Source organism: Trichomycterus rosablanca, chromosome 1, assembly GCF_030014385.1.
Source record: "Trichomycterus rosablanca isolate fTriRos1 chromosome 1, fTriRos1.hap1, whole genome shotgun sequence".
NCBI classification, from domain to species: Eukaryota; Metazoa; Chordata; class Actinopteri; order Siluriformes; family Trichomycteridae; genus Trichomycterus; species Trichomycterus rosablanca.
The window spans coordinates 21,614,006-21,632,215 of NC_085988.1; the positions used below are offsets into that span (position 1 = coordinate 21,614,006).

The following is an 18,210-nucleotide window of genomic DNA, read 5'->3' on the forward strand; positions in this document are numbered from 1 at the left end:
GACTGGCACTGAGAGCGCACTGACAAGTGCACCTCCCAATCATATTTAATACCTGTTATTTTTGCTGTCTGAAAACTATTTTTAAATCTTCTCAATTTGTTTATATACAATTGAATTACGTAATTATGTTTATCAAAACAACCATCATAAAGCATCTAAAGTAAAAAAAAGAACCAAATTAAATAAACAGATTCATTGTACAGTTAACAAAAATAGAGATATTTAACTAACAAAAAGCAATGTTTTAGGGTTAGTGGAATTACTTAAAAACAGAATAAAAATCAATCTTAAAATTAACATTTTAAATGGAAATTTTTTAATAAAATTATATATAATTATAAAGGTATTATAATTTACTATATTATGTGTATTATAAAACTGTATTATAAAAATAATACAAAAAAATGGAAAAAATCCAAAAGCCTTTCCCCAATTTCCTCATAATTTAGTCATTGCAAGCTTTCTTTTTTTTTATTTTTTTTTTTTTATTTATTTATAATTTTTTTTATGCATTTTCTCCCCTTTTTCTCCCCCTTTAGCGCGTCCAGTTGCCCAATTTGCATCACGCCTCCTCTCTGCCTCTGGCGAACCCTGCCCTGAACGAGGAGATCGAAGCTAACCCACATCCCCTCCCGACACATGAGCAGCAAGCCGTACGCATCTTGCCACCCACACATTGACGAGTGTTGCGCCACCTAGTGTTGCGTGCGGAGAGACGCACCCTAAGAGCGCTCCTTCCTCCTCTCCGTGTAGGCGCCTCTAATCAGCCAGCAGAGGTCGTAACTGCACCATTCTGACAGAGAGAGACCCACTTCCGACCTTAGTCCTGCCCATCTGAACAACAGGCCAATTGTTGTTCATATAGCTGCTCAGCCTTGGCCGGTAAGGCAGAGCTGTATTCGATACGATGTACTCAAGATCCAGCTCCGGTTGCAGCGTGTGTCTTTACCGCTGCACCACCTGAGCGGCAGCTTTTTAAAAATTTTTTTTAAAGATTAGTCATGTGACTTCAAAAAGGTAACAATCTCACAGCTAATTGTGAGTCGTGGCAGGTTTAAACATGATCAATGCAAATCAATTCGTATTGATAAAATCAAGAGCATATTCTTTTAGAAACTCACTGTTGAGCTTTATTACAAAAAAAGTGTGATGCCACATAGGGAACGTAGAACCCTGACAAATTTTAAAGAAGAAGCAAATGCTCCCAAAAATCAGCAGTCTGACCAATCAAACAAGTGAATTATAATGCATGTTTTACAGAGGCATCAACACTGTCTTAAATTCTTACATTAAATGTACTCACATTATTAGAGCTTTGTTTGATCATGAGCTGGAGCTCTAGTGAAGACTGTCTCATTGTCCACTGATCCAAGTTCTGAAAACACAAATCCAGACACAGAACACCAAAGCATGAGCATGTGAAAGAAGTGATTTCTGGGTTTTTTTGTACATCTTATCAATCATCAATTAATTCCACCCACTAGCATAGCCTCCCTTATTACAAGACAGAACCCAGTCTGAAAAAGCAAACTTCTTAGTGCCTCCTACAAGACATGAAAAGCAGCCACAGCTTCAACAACCTCATGCTGGTCAAGGAAATCCAATGCCTCTTTACACAAGCCAGTGTTGGATTTTACAAAGGGCTGTTTATTTGTTTATTTATTAGTTAAACGCCATGTCAACACATCAGTTACATTCATGGCAGGATCATTTGCAGAGTGCTGAACCATGTACGAAGGTTCATGCTAGGGCTTTGCCCTACGTGTGCCTTCACTCATCGTAGTGTAAATCACCTAAGACTCAAACCTGAGAGCTTCGGCACAAAGATAAAAGTGTAACATTACACTGGTTACCAGCAGGTGGCACCAGAAAGCATGTTAGACCTCGGGCTGCACACACTGTATTAAACACACTACAACCACCATTGGCAATATTAGTACAAAAAATTGTAAATTGTCAATAAATTAACAAAAAAATAAAGACATATTACACAATTAAATTGTGTAAAGGATGTGTTACCCAATTGAAATAAAAGTAAAGTGCATTGTACATTTTGTCCCACTATCTTTCTCAGGTGGCACACTGGTCTAATGCACTAGCACCCCATCGTGAGATCGAATTGTAGCAGAACCTGGTGGCCGTTCTACAAATGCACAATTGGCTGTGTTTGAGTGAGAGAAGGTCTAATTGGGCGCTGTGATATACAATCAACAGGACTGGTCTGGGGCCTGCCTGTAACATGTATCTTAGAGTGGCTCTCTGTATGTGATACGGCTCTGTGTAAAAACTAACACAGAGAGGTGATAGTGGTCACCAATTGGACACGTGTCGGATGGTGCGTGTGGCTCATCATGATCAGGTCGGAAAGCAGTAGCGGATACACAATCAGGAGATAAAGGGATATAAGAAACTTCTACATATAGATACTGTACATAGTTAGCCTAATAATATGTGGTCAATTAGCAGAATCTAAATGTGCACTAGCGTTGCTTTCTAAATGCAAAATCTAATGTATTTTGTGTACATTTTCTTGGTAAGATTCCACAGCTGATAAGAAACAGTGGGATCAGTGTGCATGTATTATACCTGAAGGATGCGATTGATGCGCTGTCTCTGTGGGTTGTCTCCCTCCTCGCTATCTAGCTGCCTGTGTGGGTAGCAGATGAGCTGTAGTAGCCTTTGGGCCTGGATATTCACCAGCACTGGGTCCTGCAAAGCACTGCTGTCTTCTGACAGAGACTTCAGACATCGTTCCCCCACCCACTCCTGAAGGACAGAGACAGACAGACACACAGTTAATAAAAAAAAGTGATTGTTTACTCACAGCAACCCTTAAACATTAGCATTCAACCAGTGGCTGAGATCAGTGAGATGCATAAGAAGATAAAGACTATTCCCAATTTTCAGCTAGGGCCAACAAGTCGTCATCTAATGATTAGATGTAGAAGAGCCCCAGTGTCTTGCACCCACTGTTAACTCCAGTGGAACAATGGGCTTCAGTATGATCTTGGGGTGCTTAAACAAAGTTGGAATCATGCAGATTTCTCTTTGTAAGGGAGACATGAATCGAGCCACCTATAAGGTTATCCTGGGAGCAAACTGTTCTGACTAAGTTTCCTAATGCCTTGTTCACACTACATGATTTTTGCCCCGAGTGTGAACTGTTCAACGACTCGATCTGAGCGGCTCACCAACCACACGCAGACTCAAGAAAAATATCTAGCATGTTAAATATCTGGACCTGTCGGCGACTCAAAATCATGTGTTGGAAGGGAAACCTGGGGGAGGAGTTGTAAATATGTGGAACGGGCATAATATAGTTTATATCAGAATACATCAGCACAGACAAGCTTTATAGTATTTGTGACTTCCACGCCAAATCATAATACCAAATATTCATTTGACTTCCAACTCTCTCTGCAGAACAGACAATCGTTGCTGGCCGCATAGCCAAAATCCACTCCTTCAGATTCCAGATTCACTTATTTTTTCTACTTATTGCTGATGTGCATTTTTGGACATGGTATCATCATACCCCTCGTCACTTCTCGCGTGTGTTTTCGTGACAAAACTTAGATTGGGAGACCAGATAGACTCATCTGATATTCCTCCTGATGATAGATCATGTAGTGTGTGACCCCCTACTGCTGATCAGTCATACAGTGTGAAAACCACAACCACTTAAAAGACTCCCATTTACAAGAGATCCAGTTGTGTAGTGTGAACTGTACATCGAACTGAACAACTTGAAAGTCGTGTAGTGAGAACTTGGCATAACTCTGAGAACTGTTTTTTCACAAAGCAAGGTCAAGCAGGGTGTGGATGGAGGACCGCCAGTTCAAGACACTGTCATGGCCAGCCAAGGCTCCGTATCTAAACCCCATTAAAACCTTTGAAATGTAATCAAGAGGAAGACAGATGGTCATGGTAGGACTTAAAGCCGAGCTGCTTGAATTTCTGCTCCAGGACAACAGCAATGTGAAAGACTGGAGGAGAGCAGGCCAAGATGCATGAAAGTTGTGATTAAAAATCAGTTAATCCAACAAATTAATTGATGCCTTTGTATCATTCAGGGTGTATATTGTATATACACATACAAACATTGACTATTAACCAATAAACACTAGTTTCAGTGTTCAGAGTAACTATTAAAAATATTTTAAACATAAATAATATGTTGTAAACTTCTAAAATGTATTTTAGTGCCAAATAAATAAATCTGTTCTTTCAAAGCTTTGCTTAATAAAGCTGATTGCCATGACATAACTTTTACATCAGTAAAAGTAAAAATAGGTAATCATTTTGGTCTAAAAACAAAAGTCAAGTGTGTAGGTTATGTCTGTGGGGCGAATAACCACAGTTGATCTATAAATCTATTAAACAAATCCTGTACCATTGGAATTCATGTAAAATAACTTAAAGCAAATGCTTCTGAGCAAACCCACCTGCTGGCAGATGCTTTTCAGCACATACTTGGCATAAACATCTAAGCTGGCTGTTTCTATGGAGATGTTGCGGCCTCCGGATTTTTTGGATCCCATGTCATCCTCCCCTATGTCATCCAAACCAGCAGGGTGAGAGAAGCCTGAGCCCTTTAACTCAGCATCCCCTAAACAGAACCACATACAATCAACTGAGCACTTAAAAATAACAATAATTTTATTAATCAAACAACACAAACTGTATGGAGGTGGGAATTACTTGTTGGTTCATCTACAGTTAAGAAAAAAAACCAACAGCACAAAGGTTACAAGGATTTCTCACCCAGCATGAAGACAGCCTTCAGAACAGCAAACACCGCACCCACCACTATGCTGTTCTGAGATGCAGCTAGCAAGTGTCGATCACATGATGACCTGATGCCCACTGTTGCCTTATCTGAAGAAATAGTTATTGTTCAGTTTATTCCAGAAAAACACATTTTACCCAGTTCTTCCCCTAATGTCATTAGTCAGTTTATAGTTTAGTTTAGTGTTTAGTTTTTAACACCATGTCTGACATTGGGTCATATTCATGACAGGAATGGTTGTGATATGTCTTTTATTCATTATTCTGTTGTATTTAATGAAGTTATGTCTGCTGTCCATGTATGTCCATTATATGTGTTGCTTTTGCCAGGATTTTAGGAGTGTTTCTGCTTTTGTGTTGTTAAATAGTTCCTTCATGCACCCCATGTAAATACTGTTAGGGTCTTTCATCTCTCACGGTCATAAATGATACATTCTAGCATTAAATGTTTTATTGTAAGCTGAGTGTAGCACAAAATTATGCTGCACGAAATGGGGCAGCTTCACCTTTGATCAGAAACATGTGCGTTATTCTGGTGTGTTCAATACGACATCTTGGTCCTAGTGGTTTTGAAGAATTTCTTCCAATTAACTTGACTTTCCCTTTTACACAACTACCAGCAATCATGTACAGTGAGGTCTTGAACTAGCAACCATGGAATGCTATTGACGTTGCTGGGGCTCCTTCCCTTTAATAGGGCCTACATGTTACTGTTGTGGCACTTGTAATACAAGTAAACAACCTTTCAGCATTTTGCATTGCTTAATGTATAACTGTCCACCCTGTGTCGGACCACCATGTGTGCTTTAAATGAAGTACAGTGTGTAAGATGGATGGATGGATGGATGGATGGATGGATGGATGGATTAGATAGATAGATAGATAGATAGATTAAACTGATAAGAACAGATACTACACTTGATCTTAGCCAAAAGGCCGAGAAGCGATCTTACAGTATTGTCCAATACTGTAAGTTGGACAAAAATAATTTGGTATGTACAAGATGCATACAGTATGAGAATACCTGCAGAGGTAGCTCAGTGGTTAAGGTACTGGATTAATAATCAGAAGGTTGTCGGTTTAAGACCCCTGAGCAAGGCCCTTAACCTTCAATTGCTCAAATTGTAAATGTATACTTTCTAAAAGCATTTCATACGATAACCATGTTACCAGGTTTACGATAATAATATTGCCTCATCATGATTTACATATAATAAACATGCATGGAACATACATGGAAATCTTAGTTAAAATTCATTTAACAGACGTGAAAGAGTGTGAATAGATGTTACCTGACTTGCCATCCTGTGGGCATGGGTTTCTCTGAGGGGTTCTGAAAAGGTGCAGCAGAATCCTACAGGTCAGCCTGGCACCTGGCTCGGAGTCCTGCTCACTACATGCTGAAAGATGGACACATGGTTAATAACCAAAGCTAAAGACACCATTTCTTTTAGTCCTTTTGGTTTTAGGAGAAAGATGTGTTATTACAAGCGGGTAAGATGGCAAACAACAGACTAAGGGTGCTCAAGTGACTCAGTGGTCTTATCTAGAACACCACTTCTGAGAGTTCAAACTTGTGAGTTGGCCGGGCATCCACACGATTACAGTTGGGTGTGTTTGAGAGAGGGAAGGATGGACAGGGTTTCTTTCAGCTAAAGTTACAAGCTCTGGGATCCATGAGGGCTTAGCGTGTCTCTCTGTACTTTACCATTGCTAGGTGTTTCGTTTAATTAATCTGTTATTTCCTTACAACACAACTCTCTGTAATTTTTGGGTAAGTACATTAGCAGTTTTCTCTGACATCTGTTTCACTTGCCAAACATTTTCACCTCAGCAGGTGCTACTCACTTATCCCTGTCCTCATATCTCACAGTCCTTACAGACATCACAAGTCACATCATAGGAACAGCCATGCCAGTAGCCTAATCTACCCCCAACTGTTACAGCAATCTCAAACAGTGGTGGTAGGTGGGCTCTGGAACTGTCAACCAGCTGTCCAAAAAGCTGACTTCATCTCAGCTTTTGCATCATCTTACTTTGACTTACTGGCACTGACTGAGACATGGATCACCACTCAAAACACACCAGCAGCCTTAACCTCTGTACTTGTTATTTCTTGCATTAAAAAAATTATAAAAAAAAAACCCTGACTTTGGTTCTAACAGAGTTTCAGCATATTTGTATTCATGGACTGTTGTCTACTTTAACTAGAGTAAGGTAATGTCCACTATGGAAGCACCTCTGTAAGTCGCTCTGGATAAGAGCGTCTGCTTAAAATGTAAATGTGTGACACGGCCGATACAGGCATGATAGCACCACCGAGATCCAAACCTCAGATATCAGCTGTAAAGGGCTAGCATATTTTACTGCTCTGCCACCTGAGTTTAGTATTTATTTATTATAAAAATGTATTATTTACAAAATGCTAAAGGTCATTATGTAATAATAGCCGCAGTAATTCTAGAAATAGTTATGATATAAAACCAACAAGAAGTCTGGTACACAATGCACACAGACGTCCAGTGGTGTGATCTGGTGTCTCAAGCTGACTCACTCTTTCAGAGCTAGTCATCTGAGGTTCTGTGTACACACAGCAGGAGATCTGCTTCTCAATACTGCTTTCTCATATAAGCCACATAAACATAGTAGTCAGTTGCTAAAAATGGTCAGAAGCCAGGGTTCTGGGGGAATTTGCTTTGAGGTCTTTTTCAAAAGTTCTGTAATGATGTGGCATTTTCAAAGCATGGTGTGAAACAGCGCTCAGAAAGTAGCACGCAACCGACACCCAGAACAAACTGAATCACAGGGGCTAGGTTTGTTCTAGGGAGACATGCACATTAGGCTCAGTGTAAATCTAAATTCTTAAAAGCACGGTGAGCAATCATGAGCTAATGCTGACTTCAAAGCTAAAGAAAGCTAATCTGTTATTTTAGGAGCGGTGTTAATGCTGTTGTTTATCTCCCGGTTATGTTCTTATTTGATACTTGCTGCTAATATTGTCAAGATCAAAGATTTTCTATGACCTTCAGAGTACCTGCACTTCCATCACTAAGAACTGAGTGTTGCGTTCCTAAGTGAAAGACTAGACAGGGCATATAAACATAAAATATTTATATCTTTTTTTGCAATCATAGCTGTCAGCAATTCATTTCGGCTTTGTTGACGCTCTGGGGTGGATTGACACCCTGACCAGGAAATGTAATTGCAGCACCGCATGAACTCCTATCAGCTCAGCTTAGTTTACTTTAGTGGTGGTTCACCTTGATCAGGATCACAGTGGCATGACAAACATTAAGAGTGCACCTCGTGGCCCAGGTGGCACAGCGGGATATTCCACTAGCACACTAGCTGAGTTTTTGAACTCCTCGGTTCGAAAGTCCGCGCTGCCACCCGCCGGCTGGGCGCCATCTGGCGGGTATAACTGGCAGTGCCTGCAGCAGATACTAATTGGCCATCGTATCTGCAGGGTGGGGGCCGGACTATGCGTGGGAGGGCTCTTCATACGCTGTGTAAGGACCCTGATTGGCAGAAGAGACACCTGTGCAGAATGCATGGGCGAGAAGAGGAGGGCTGTGCACGTGTCGGAAGAGGCCACCGACTTTGCACACGGAGCAAACAACTTCTACTGAACTGCTACTGAATACGTTTAAAATATGCAATCAAACCAAAGTCCTTAATACATTTATACAAGCTTACTTCTGTTCGGCAAGGTGAGCTAGGTGGCAGGCTTCATGTAAATCATCATCTCATGATTGTTTTACACTGAAAACCATTCCACATAGACGGCAAACTACTAAAACTAAAGCGTTTTCCACTAGAATTTGTTTATTAACATCATTACAGTTCTGGCTTAGAATGCAACACTTTACCAGCATTAAGAAGAGAAGGGATGGCCACACAGCGCACCAGATCCTCAAGCAGCAGACACTGGCGAGCTATAAGGATGGCAACAAATGTAGCCAGGGAGTCATGAAATGATAAGTCGCTCACCTGTGAAAAACAGAAATATAATATTTCAATAGGTCAATAAGCTATGCAGCCAATGTTAGGTCCTTCAGCAATGAAACCACTTTTAAGTGAATACATACGTCAACGTTACAGAGCAGGTCATTGAAGCCACAGTTGCCATTGTTGGAGGAGCAGCACAGGGCCTTCAGCACTCCCAGCCATTCGGCACTCAGAGAACGACAGTATGCTGTCAGTTCAGCACACAGGATCCCGATATCGTTTACCCTGTCACAGCACACAGCATACAGTTAGCATTAATTCTCGAATCTCGACTGATAGGAAACATTTAGAACATACTAGGAAATTTATAATAATAATTACAACTGTTAAAGTTTATTTTATTTTCTTCCTTTTTCTCCCCATTTTTAGCGCGTCCAATTTTTACCCAGTTGCATTATGCATCCTCTCTACTGGTGCTGACCCCCACCCCTGATCGAGGAGAGCGAACTGACACACGTCCCCTCCGATATGTGCGCAGTACTGCACGACTGCATTTTTTCACCCGCACCAGCAGAGTTCATAATGAAATCGGCCCTGTGCACGGAGAGCCACACCCTGATCGGCATTATTTCTCTACTCTGTGCAGACGCCATCAACCAGCCAGCAGAGGTCGTAATTGCATCAGTTATGAGGTCCCTCTCCAACTCCCTAAGCCTGTATGAACAACAGCCAAAGGTTGTTCATGTAGCCGCCCAGCCCAGCCGGATGGCAGAGCTGAGATTCGATACGATGTATTTGAAATCCCAGCTCTTAAAGTTTAAACATTTCTGATTACACCAATTATTATATTTATTACAAAAATAACAGATTTAGTCACTGAAAATAATGACCACAAAATAATAGCCCTAATTGAGAAATAAAACCTTAATAAAGTGCAGATCAAGTTGCCGGACAATTCTTTTTACAGTAGGCAGTTATTTTTAACACATTTAACACATTACTGATGAGGAGGAGCATAATTATGCAATGACAGTAATTAGATTACATTGAAATTCAGGAATAATGAACAAATAGAGCATTAAGCTCCTCTAGCAAGAAAGTCAGCATTTGAGATGGTGTGGATTTTATCAGTTCATTAATATTGCTCACAAAATTTACATTTACATTTTTGGCATTTAGCAGACGCCTTTATCCAAAGCGACTTACAGTATACAGTCTGAGCAACTGAGGGTTAAGGGCCTTGCTCAAGGGCCCAACAGCAGCAACCTAGCAGTGGTGGGGCTTTAACCAGCAACCTTTGGATTACTAGTCCTGTGCCTTAACCACTAGGCTATGGCTTGCCCTACAATTTAAAAAAGCTTTTTGTTAGTAAAGTCATCGTCAAGATAAGACAAGATCCAATTTCCTATTTCTGTGCCTATTACTGTGTTTTCAACAGCAACTATTTAATGAGAGAAGCTGTACAGCCTGATTGCAGCATGCTTACCTCTCAGGGTCCCGGTGGTCCACACACACATCCATCAGGACGTTACACACAAAGCTATAGCGGTTAGCCGCACTGTCGTTGAGAATCTTGCCGACCATGGAGTGGTTGAGGTTGTGAGCTGAAGGGTTTGCTATGGCATCGATCATGAATACCTGGTCCCACAGCATGTTGGAGTCTGATGGGTCGATGTTATAGTAGATGGAATTCTTCACCTTGGAGCAGAACTCGCTGTAGAAAAAGCCCAGTTTAGTAAGACATGCACAAACATGAGACTACACCTGCTGACTCTACATGATTATAGGCCTTACCTGAAGATCTCTCCGAACTTGCTCTTTAGGTGACTGCAGGATGTATAGAGATCATACAGGTATGCCAGGATACAGCGTTCAGCAGAAGAACAGTCAGCAGGATTAACTCCCGACTTCACCACGATGCGCAGCCTGCATAAAAAACAGTCGCTATATTAAAGCATGCTTAATAATGGCTAAAACAGTAGTCATTTTATTTTTGCAATTATTATAAAAAAAAAATAATGATTCCATAATGACAGAGAGTGGCCTTTCACACTATACACAACAATATACAGGTAATGTACTGTAGATATACGGCAGATGGTAGGAGGTTAATACTTTTAATATAAAGCTTATTTCTAGGAAGGCTGGGACAATAAGCACACTGATTTTGTTTGTTTATTAGAATTTTAACATCATGTTTTACACTTTGGTTACATTCATGACAGGAACGGTAGTTACTCATTACACAAGGTTCATCAGTTCTCAAGGTTATATAAAACACAGTCTTGGACAATTTAGTATCTCCAATTCACCTCACTTGCATGTATTTGGACTGTGGGAGGAAACCAGAGCACCTGGAGGAAACCCATGCAAACACAGGGAGAACATGCAAACTCCACACAGAAAGGACCCGGACCGTCCCGCCTGGGGATTGAACCCAGGACCTTCTTGCTTTAAATATACTTGTAAATTCAAATGCACCAAGACTTTCCAAAACATTTAGAATAGAACCATGTTTATTACCGTGTTAATCAACTTTCCAGACTAAAGACACCCATCTGCTATGATCTGGAAAGCAGAAAGGCCCCCTTCCCCTGCGATATGTTTCCAGTGAAAGACAAGTCTGGTCTGCAGGCAGGCCACTCTAGCACCTGATTGCACTCTGATTATGCAATGATTCAGTTGTCACATGCAGGATGCTCCTTTTTTTACCCCAGCATGGTTGCATACCTTCCTTTTTTGGTACATTTCTAATCTCAAATTGCCACCTTTCAAACTAAAACCTTGTAAATCCACAAAGTTCAATCAGTTCATCTGGACACAAGTTTGTTGTAGAGATACGTTTCGTCACTCAATCCGAATGACTTCTTCAGTCTGACTGAAGAAGTCATTCGGATTGAGTGACGAAACGTATCTCTACAACAAACTTGTGTCCAGATGAACTGATTCAACTTTGTGGATTTGTGTACCAGGATTATTGAGCATGCATCAACAGATAAAACCTTGTAAAGTTCTTTAGATTTCAGGTTGATTCAAAAGTTACAGTCAAAAGAACTGCTCAACTAGCTAATTGCTAAAATAACAAGTACATCTGGATTTATTGGAAAGACTTAAAAATACAGTAAAAATAAACAGGAAAAGTAGTCCATTCTAGAATTATAAAGCCCTCAAAAACAGAGCATGAGGCATTAATTAATATATTCTTTTTTTAATATACACTATATATGCATTTTTGCTTTTTTGCCCAATCTAGTAGTATCAAATTACCCAGCTGTAACGGGTTCACATAGACAGCAGTATTGTGTATGGAGAGTCACACACTGACAGTATTCATTACCTCTGGGCAGGCACTTTTAACCAGCCAGCAGAGGCCACAACCACAGCAGTAATAAAGAATCCCTTCAACCATGCCTCCCAAAGACACAGCCAATCTTTGTAGGCACCCAGCTGATCGATAGCAGATCTGAGATTCAAACTTAAATGAATCACTGAAAATGCTTAAGAGTATTCAAATTCAAGTTTGGGATATTATTGAACAAATGAAGCCGTGTTCTGACCCCTGTACAGTCATCACATTGTGGTCCCAGAGGTTGATTTAATCTAGGTATGTACAGTATGTGTACACATAATGATGTCAGCAAAATGATCCATTGTAATTTTAATCAATATTTAATTTGTACTCAATTTTAACACAATGACCTAAAAACAACGTGTAGGTAAATAGTGTCATGTGTTGGTCGTACCCATCGAAAACCTGTGCGGTTTGGTCAGGGTTTAGGATGAGGCAGGAGTGGTAGCGTCGGAGTACAGCCACAATGCACAGGCACAAGCTAGTTGTGTAGCTGCCTGCAAGACTTGAGGACTTCAGCAGCAGCTCTGCTTCTACTAGACTCAATTCGTTCAGCAGCTGACAAACGCAAAATAAAACGGGTTATAATTACAGGCAGAGAGTGAAAAATCAATCAATGTATGATAATACTAAAACAGTGGTACAAATGGCATTCTACAGTACAGTGGTGTGGTCATTTCTATGGCAACTATTGTATGCATATGTTCTAGGTCTATGTACGTATATACTTTAAGTAATTATAGTGTGTAATAACAGCAAAAAAGAATACAGTAGATTAATATTAAAAAAAAAAAAAAATACCAGGCTTTAAGCCCTGTTATACCTGAATGGCAAAGTCAATGAGGCCACTAATATTAAGAGAATATTCCATGAGATCAAAGATGAACTGGATGTGTTGGACCAGGGGGAGGTGATAGGACATCCCTAAGGCAAAGCTGGTGATTTGTTCCAGAACATTCCTGGACACCTGTATGTGACAAAAAACACACATGCAATATTTAGATGAACATAGTAAAGATGAGGACTGCTCCTACTCAATCCACCAATTTACTTCAACCTATCACATAACATGGGGGTCAGCAATGGTCACTGGCATTGCTGTAGATTGTGCTTGGTTAAGTATTTTTATTAATGACATTTTACTGAAGGAGCTCAGGTGGCACAGCAGTAAATTGATTCCACTACCACTGGGATATAGGGTTTGAATACCTATTGGTGGTACTGGCCGGTCAGACGTCTACATACAGACATGATTAGCCATGTCTGAGAGTGGGGATGGACAAGGCTCTGTGATGGATAGGCATCCTGTCCAGGGTGTTCTACGGCACTGTGCTCTGTGATTCCGTGAAAAGCTAGATCCTGACCAGGATAGAACTTGAATATTTTGGACTAGAAATTAGAATGTGTTTATGTTTCATATTATTGTGATGACAATTCTGGAAAATAGTTAATACAAGTCACTAAAATATAGTTGTTATAATATTTAAAACACATTTTGGTTGTGGTTACTGTATTTTATATAAATTTCCTTTTAATCAACCACTTTATCCTGGTCAGGGTTGTAGCAGGTCTGTTTCTACTGGAAAACACTGGGCACAAAGCAGGAATCCATCACAGGGCTTCATTGATTCCATAACTCAGACATAGTTAATCGTGTCTGTATAGACGTCTGGAGTCTGAGATTCAAACAGGGATGGATGTAATTCTGTGGAATTCAGGTATTCTTATTAGTTATTAGCTTTTATTGTCTTAAACATAAAAATCCCAACATACTGAACATGCCACCGGAGGAAAAATAAACTAGAGTCTAACCTGAGAGGTGACCTGGTGCTGGTCAAAGTGAGAGAGGTGCTGAAATTTGGAGAAAATGTCCTCTGCAGTAGGGAAGGCCTCTGGTTTACTTTTCTTCCTCTTCTGCCCTTCCTCACCTCCTAATGCAACACAAAAAACAACACTTAACAAGTAAACACGTGTTTACAATCTTGGGGAATCATCTGAAGGCATACAACTAACAGAAAATATGAACATGAATAAAGACATATGCTCCAGCTAGAGCTCCACAGCTTGTTAACAGCGTTTTTGGGAATAAATGATTGAAAATGCTCCAGTACACTGTGTTCATAATGACAGCCTTGCCTGGTTAAAAAGAGGGGCATTGCAGTCCAAATAAAATAATGGGTTGTTCCATTACAGCACCATTAAAAGTAAAAGCTAGCACTGGGCGCATGTCCCTGACTGGGTCAAACAGCTCAGAAAAATAATGAGCAAATAAACGTTATTAGCATAGAAATGGGCCAGCGGGTATGAATATTTAATAGTGGCAGCTGTGGGCCAGTGCTGCGCATGACTGTCTTTGGCTAAAAGTAATCAGGGAGAGAGAGAGAAATTATCCCAACTAATTTTTTTTTTTTTTTTTTTTTTTTAATCACGGCCTTTTAGATAGCCTTAGTGCACCTACATAAAGAAAAACATTTATAGTTGCTTCTTTCCTTTGTTATAAGTGTACAAAACAGGATATTGTTAATATAAAAAAACAAAGATTTTTGCTATGGAAAATATTAAACCACCAAAGAAAATAAAGAGATAGAGGTTTATAAAAAGATAGACTTTGCATTAGAGGAAGTCTTTATCAGTTGTATGATGAAACAAATAGAAAAAGAAAATGAATAATCTAGTATTTAAAAGTGTTACATAACATTACGAAATGTCATCCAAAAGTCTTAATAATCCAATCAGGACAGCGAAAACAAACCCCTGTGTTACTGCCAGAGACTTACAGGATGACCGGATTAACGCTGGGACAAAAGTGATCTTCTTAAGGTTGCTACTGACACATAACAACCAAGAACAGAGGTGGATCTGTGATGATATGGGGATGTTCTTTCACTGCATGAACTATAAATCTTGACCATGTGACTGGCAGAATAGATTCACAGAAATACCAAGGCATTTTGAGAAGAAATTTTATGCCTACAGTGGTGAAATTGAACCTTGGTGATAATTGGACTTTCCATCAAGACAGCAATCCCAATCACACTTCTAAGTCAAGCAAAGCTTGGTTAAAGAATAAACCCTGGAATAATTCAGAGTGACCTTCTCACTCTTCAGATTGAAATCCCCCCAGAAATCTTTCATGGAATTTAAAAGAAAGCAGTTGCTGCATGAAACCCATCAAACCCTAATGAGCTGGAAGCTTTGGCATGAAAAGAATGGGTAAAGATTCCACAAGAGAGATTTCAGAAGCTTGGAAGCACTTATCGAAATCACTCCTTAGATTTTATTAAGGCAAAAGGGTATTCCGAGGCTAAAGGGTCTCATAATAATGTGCATGGATATTTGTCAAGGGAACTAGATGTTTTTCATTTCAATTTAAAATAATGTTTTAACAACTCATGTTCTTTAAATTGCTTGTCCTCAAACCCCACAGGCCGATGACAGAGCTTCGAGATCTACTGCACTGAATCATAAACACGTGTGTGCATGCTGCAGTACCAGTCTCAGCAGTGCTCTTGCGGTTCAGCACTTTTAAGATGTCTTTAGTGATCTTCTTGATGGAGTGCCGAGCCTCGTCTCTCTGCTTGCCCACTCCATACAGAACCACGAGACGCTGATTGCATTCATGACTAGCACTTTCCTCCTGTAATTGAAGGTTTGTCATTAGTTCAGATAATTGTTGTTTTTTATTTAAACCATTTAAACTATATTGCTTCAATGGTAGAACAAGCAAATACAAATATGATTATAATTTCTAAATTCATAACAATACAACTTTGTGTGGGGAGAATTTCCCTCCTTTGGCAGAAATCTAATCATCTTTTGCATTTCTTTTCCCACATGCACCATCTCTGTGCTTGCCTAGGTGAGCAGCAGACTAGCATCTGCCACTTTGAAACATGTGCAATCACGTGTGCAGCATAGTTAATCCGCTGCTGGGGACCCTGATGGCATCCAGGGAGGGTGTATATTCCTGACACACTCCCTCCGATGTGTGCGCAGTCCACCAATCCCTTCTTATTTGTGCGTGTATTTGTGCCCGAGGTCAGCTTCGTGCACGGAGAGCCACACCCCGATCTTTGCGCTCCTCCACTTCTATACAGTCGCCCTGAACAACCAAGGTACTTACACAGGGCTGATAACACAACCCCCGAGTTCGTTTTTTTCTCTCTACCCAGCTGACTAGAGGCAAATTTCGTCAGCTACAGGAACTTGCCAATTGTGCCTGCTAGAGGGCACCCAGCCGACCAGTAGCAGAGCTCAGAATCTCAGCACTGGTGTGCTAGCGGATTATCCCACTGCGCCACCTGGGCACCCTCAACTCCTGGCCAACTGTTGTAGTAAGCGTACTGTTGGACGCCCGGAATGCTGGTAGCATCAGTGAGATTTAAAGCTGTAAGATTTAGAGCTAGTGCATTTGACCACTGTGCCAACTGAGCACACTGTAATACCAATTACAAAGAGTGGAGAAAGAGAGAGCTTACCTGAGGTATTGGGAAGTGAGTGGCGTATTGAATGTGGCGAGGCTGCTCGTAAACCTGGGGGAATGTTGGTTCCAAGCCTTTCTCCTTGGCAGTGCTTTTCCCATCTTGCTCTGGGGCAGCCTTTTCCGGTGAGGGGCTTCCCTTTGTCTCACAGTGCATAGGGGGAGAAAACATCTGCTGAAGGACATTAAGATGCTGAGTTTATGTCTTGCAGTAGACACCAGCACATATACATATATAACATACCACAATACAAATGACTGCTTATGAACAGTTTTACCTCATCAAAGTTGGCACTGGAGTTGTTATCTATTTCCATAGGCTCAGACAGACCAGTGTCCTTTGGAGGAAAGAAAGGGACATGACTACCAAAACTAAGCATTAAAAAATGAAACCAAATATTCCAGATTTTAAGAACAGTTACATGCCTCCATTTTGACGCTGCTTCCAGCATCTTGGTCTTTGCGTTCTGACTCGTCTGACGGCTCGTCGCTTGGGGAACGGGGACGGGGCAGGTGGGAATCAGAGGCCAGGTCGCCTCGGGAGATGAGTGTGCACATGTAGATGTTGTGGGAGAAGACATCATGGCGGATTTGCTCGCAGAAGAGCAGCACTAGGTTAGAAAACTCCACGCGCTCACTTTCATTACCGGGCTCTGCTGCAGGGAGAGAGAAAGCATGAAAGGTCAGCGGTGGTATGCTGATTTATTAATGATTATAAGCAGCTGACATGACGTCTGACATAACCTGCTGGGCGAGAGATACACAGAGTAAACGCAAAGGTCAGGTTATGTGATTGTGATGTGATACACACTACGTACACAACAAAATGAGAACACAACACATCCATATGCACTAGCTGATCCTTTAAAAACAATGAATGATTGTATACACTTGTTCTGCATTCAGATAACAGTCATCCTACAACTGATTTTGGAACATGACTAAAGAGATTCACTTTAGTTTAGCCTTAATAGCATTAACAAGGCTGGGCACTTAGGCTTGCTCATAGGTGTCATTTCAATTACTGTCAACATTTTAAAACGGGATTCAGGTCAGACGGTGCATTCTTCTGGCATGAGTTAAGGATACATGGCTAACCGATAACCAGTAAGGAAGTCATTGTTCTATTAATGCTGTTGGTTAAAAATGTCATTTCCAACAGCTAATGCTCGGTTAATATTAAGTGCAGCTACAGATCTCTACAGAGTAAAAGTAATTAACATACTTGCTGGAGCGATGGCATTCTCTGACAGCGCCACTTGGAAAATTGCTATGCTCTTCAGTCCAGTTCATAATACAGGAAGGAATTATCAGTACAGAGACTGCAAGGCTATATTTTATGAATATAAAAGTGGAGCTGAATCCAACAGTGAGAAGTGGTGTCTATATACTTTTGGCTGTATAGTATATGAAGATTTTTTTTATCTTCTGTCATAATAAATTGCATTCTTAATATAACGTGGGCAGAAAGTCACAAACTGATTTCGATTATTTCCCCAGACAATTGCAGGAGAAATAAAGATTCTATTTGGCTCGCCTCCCTCAGACCCAGCCAATCATGTCTGTGTAGATGCCTGGCCGGCTGATAGCAAAGCTAAGATTCAAACTCAAAAGCTCAAGATCTCAGCAGTGGAGGTCTAAAGTC

The 18,210-nt window shown here is 40.6% G+C and overlaps 1 protein-coding gene and 1 pseudogene across 5 annotated transcripts in view; both read right to left on the bottom strand.

The window, feature by feature from the left end:
• The window catches only part of med12 (mediator complex subunit 12), a 57,045-nt gene that overhangs the window by 20,196 nt on the left and 18,639 nt on the right, over positions 1–18,210 (bottom strand). For 3 of the 5 annotated variants that reach the window (XM_062990288.1, XM_062990306.1, XM_062990230.1), the window contains exons 13-28: positions 16,992–17,221; positions 16,844–16,903; positions 16,564–16,740; positions 15,578–15,722; positions 13,898–14,016; positions 12,909–13,052; positions 12,480–12,643; positions 10,531–10,662; positions 10,223–10,450; positions 8,877–9,021; positions 8,658–8,778; positions 6,081–6,188; positions 4,765–4,878; positions 4,446–4,609; positions 2,587–2,766; positions 1,304–1,375 (exon numbers count right to left, since the gene is read on the bottom strand). In XM_062990288.1, coding sequence (XP_062846358.1) covers positions 1,304–1,375; positions 2,587–2,766; positions 4,446–4,609; positions 4,765–4,878; positions 6,081–6,188; positions 8,658–8,778; positions 8,877–9,021; positions 10,223–10,450; positions 10,531–10,662; positions 12,480–12,643; positions 12,909–13,052; positions 13,898–14,016; positions 15,578–15,722; positions 16,564–16,740; positions 16,844–16,903; positions 16,992–17,221 — 2,303 coding nt within the window. The remainder of the gene's footprint in view (positions 1–1,303; positions 1,376–2,586; positions 2,767–4,445; positions 4,610–4,764; positions 4,879–6,080; positions 6,189–8,657; positions 8,779–8,876; positions 9,022–10,222; positions 10,451–10,530; positions 10,663–12,479; positions 12,644–12,908; positions 13,053–13,897; positions 14,017–15,577; positions 15,723–16,563; positions 16,741–16,843; positions 16,904–16,991; positions 17,222–18,210) is intronic. The other 2 variants (XM_062990298.1, XM_062990253.1) reach the window with 1 other exon arrangement.
• LOC134325863 (U2 spliceosomal RNA) lies at positions 5,641–5,736 on the bottom strand (annotated as a pseudogene).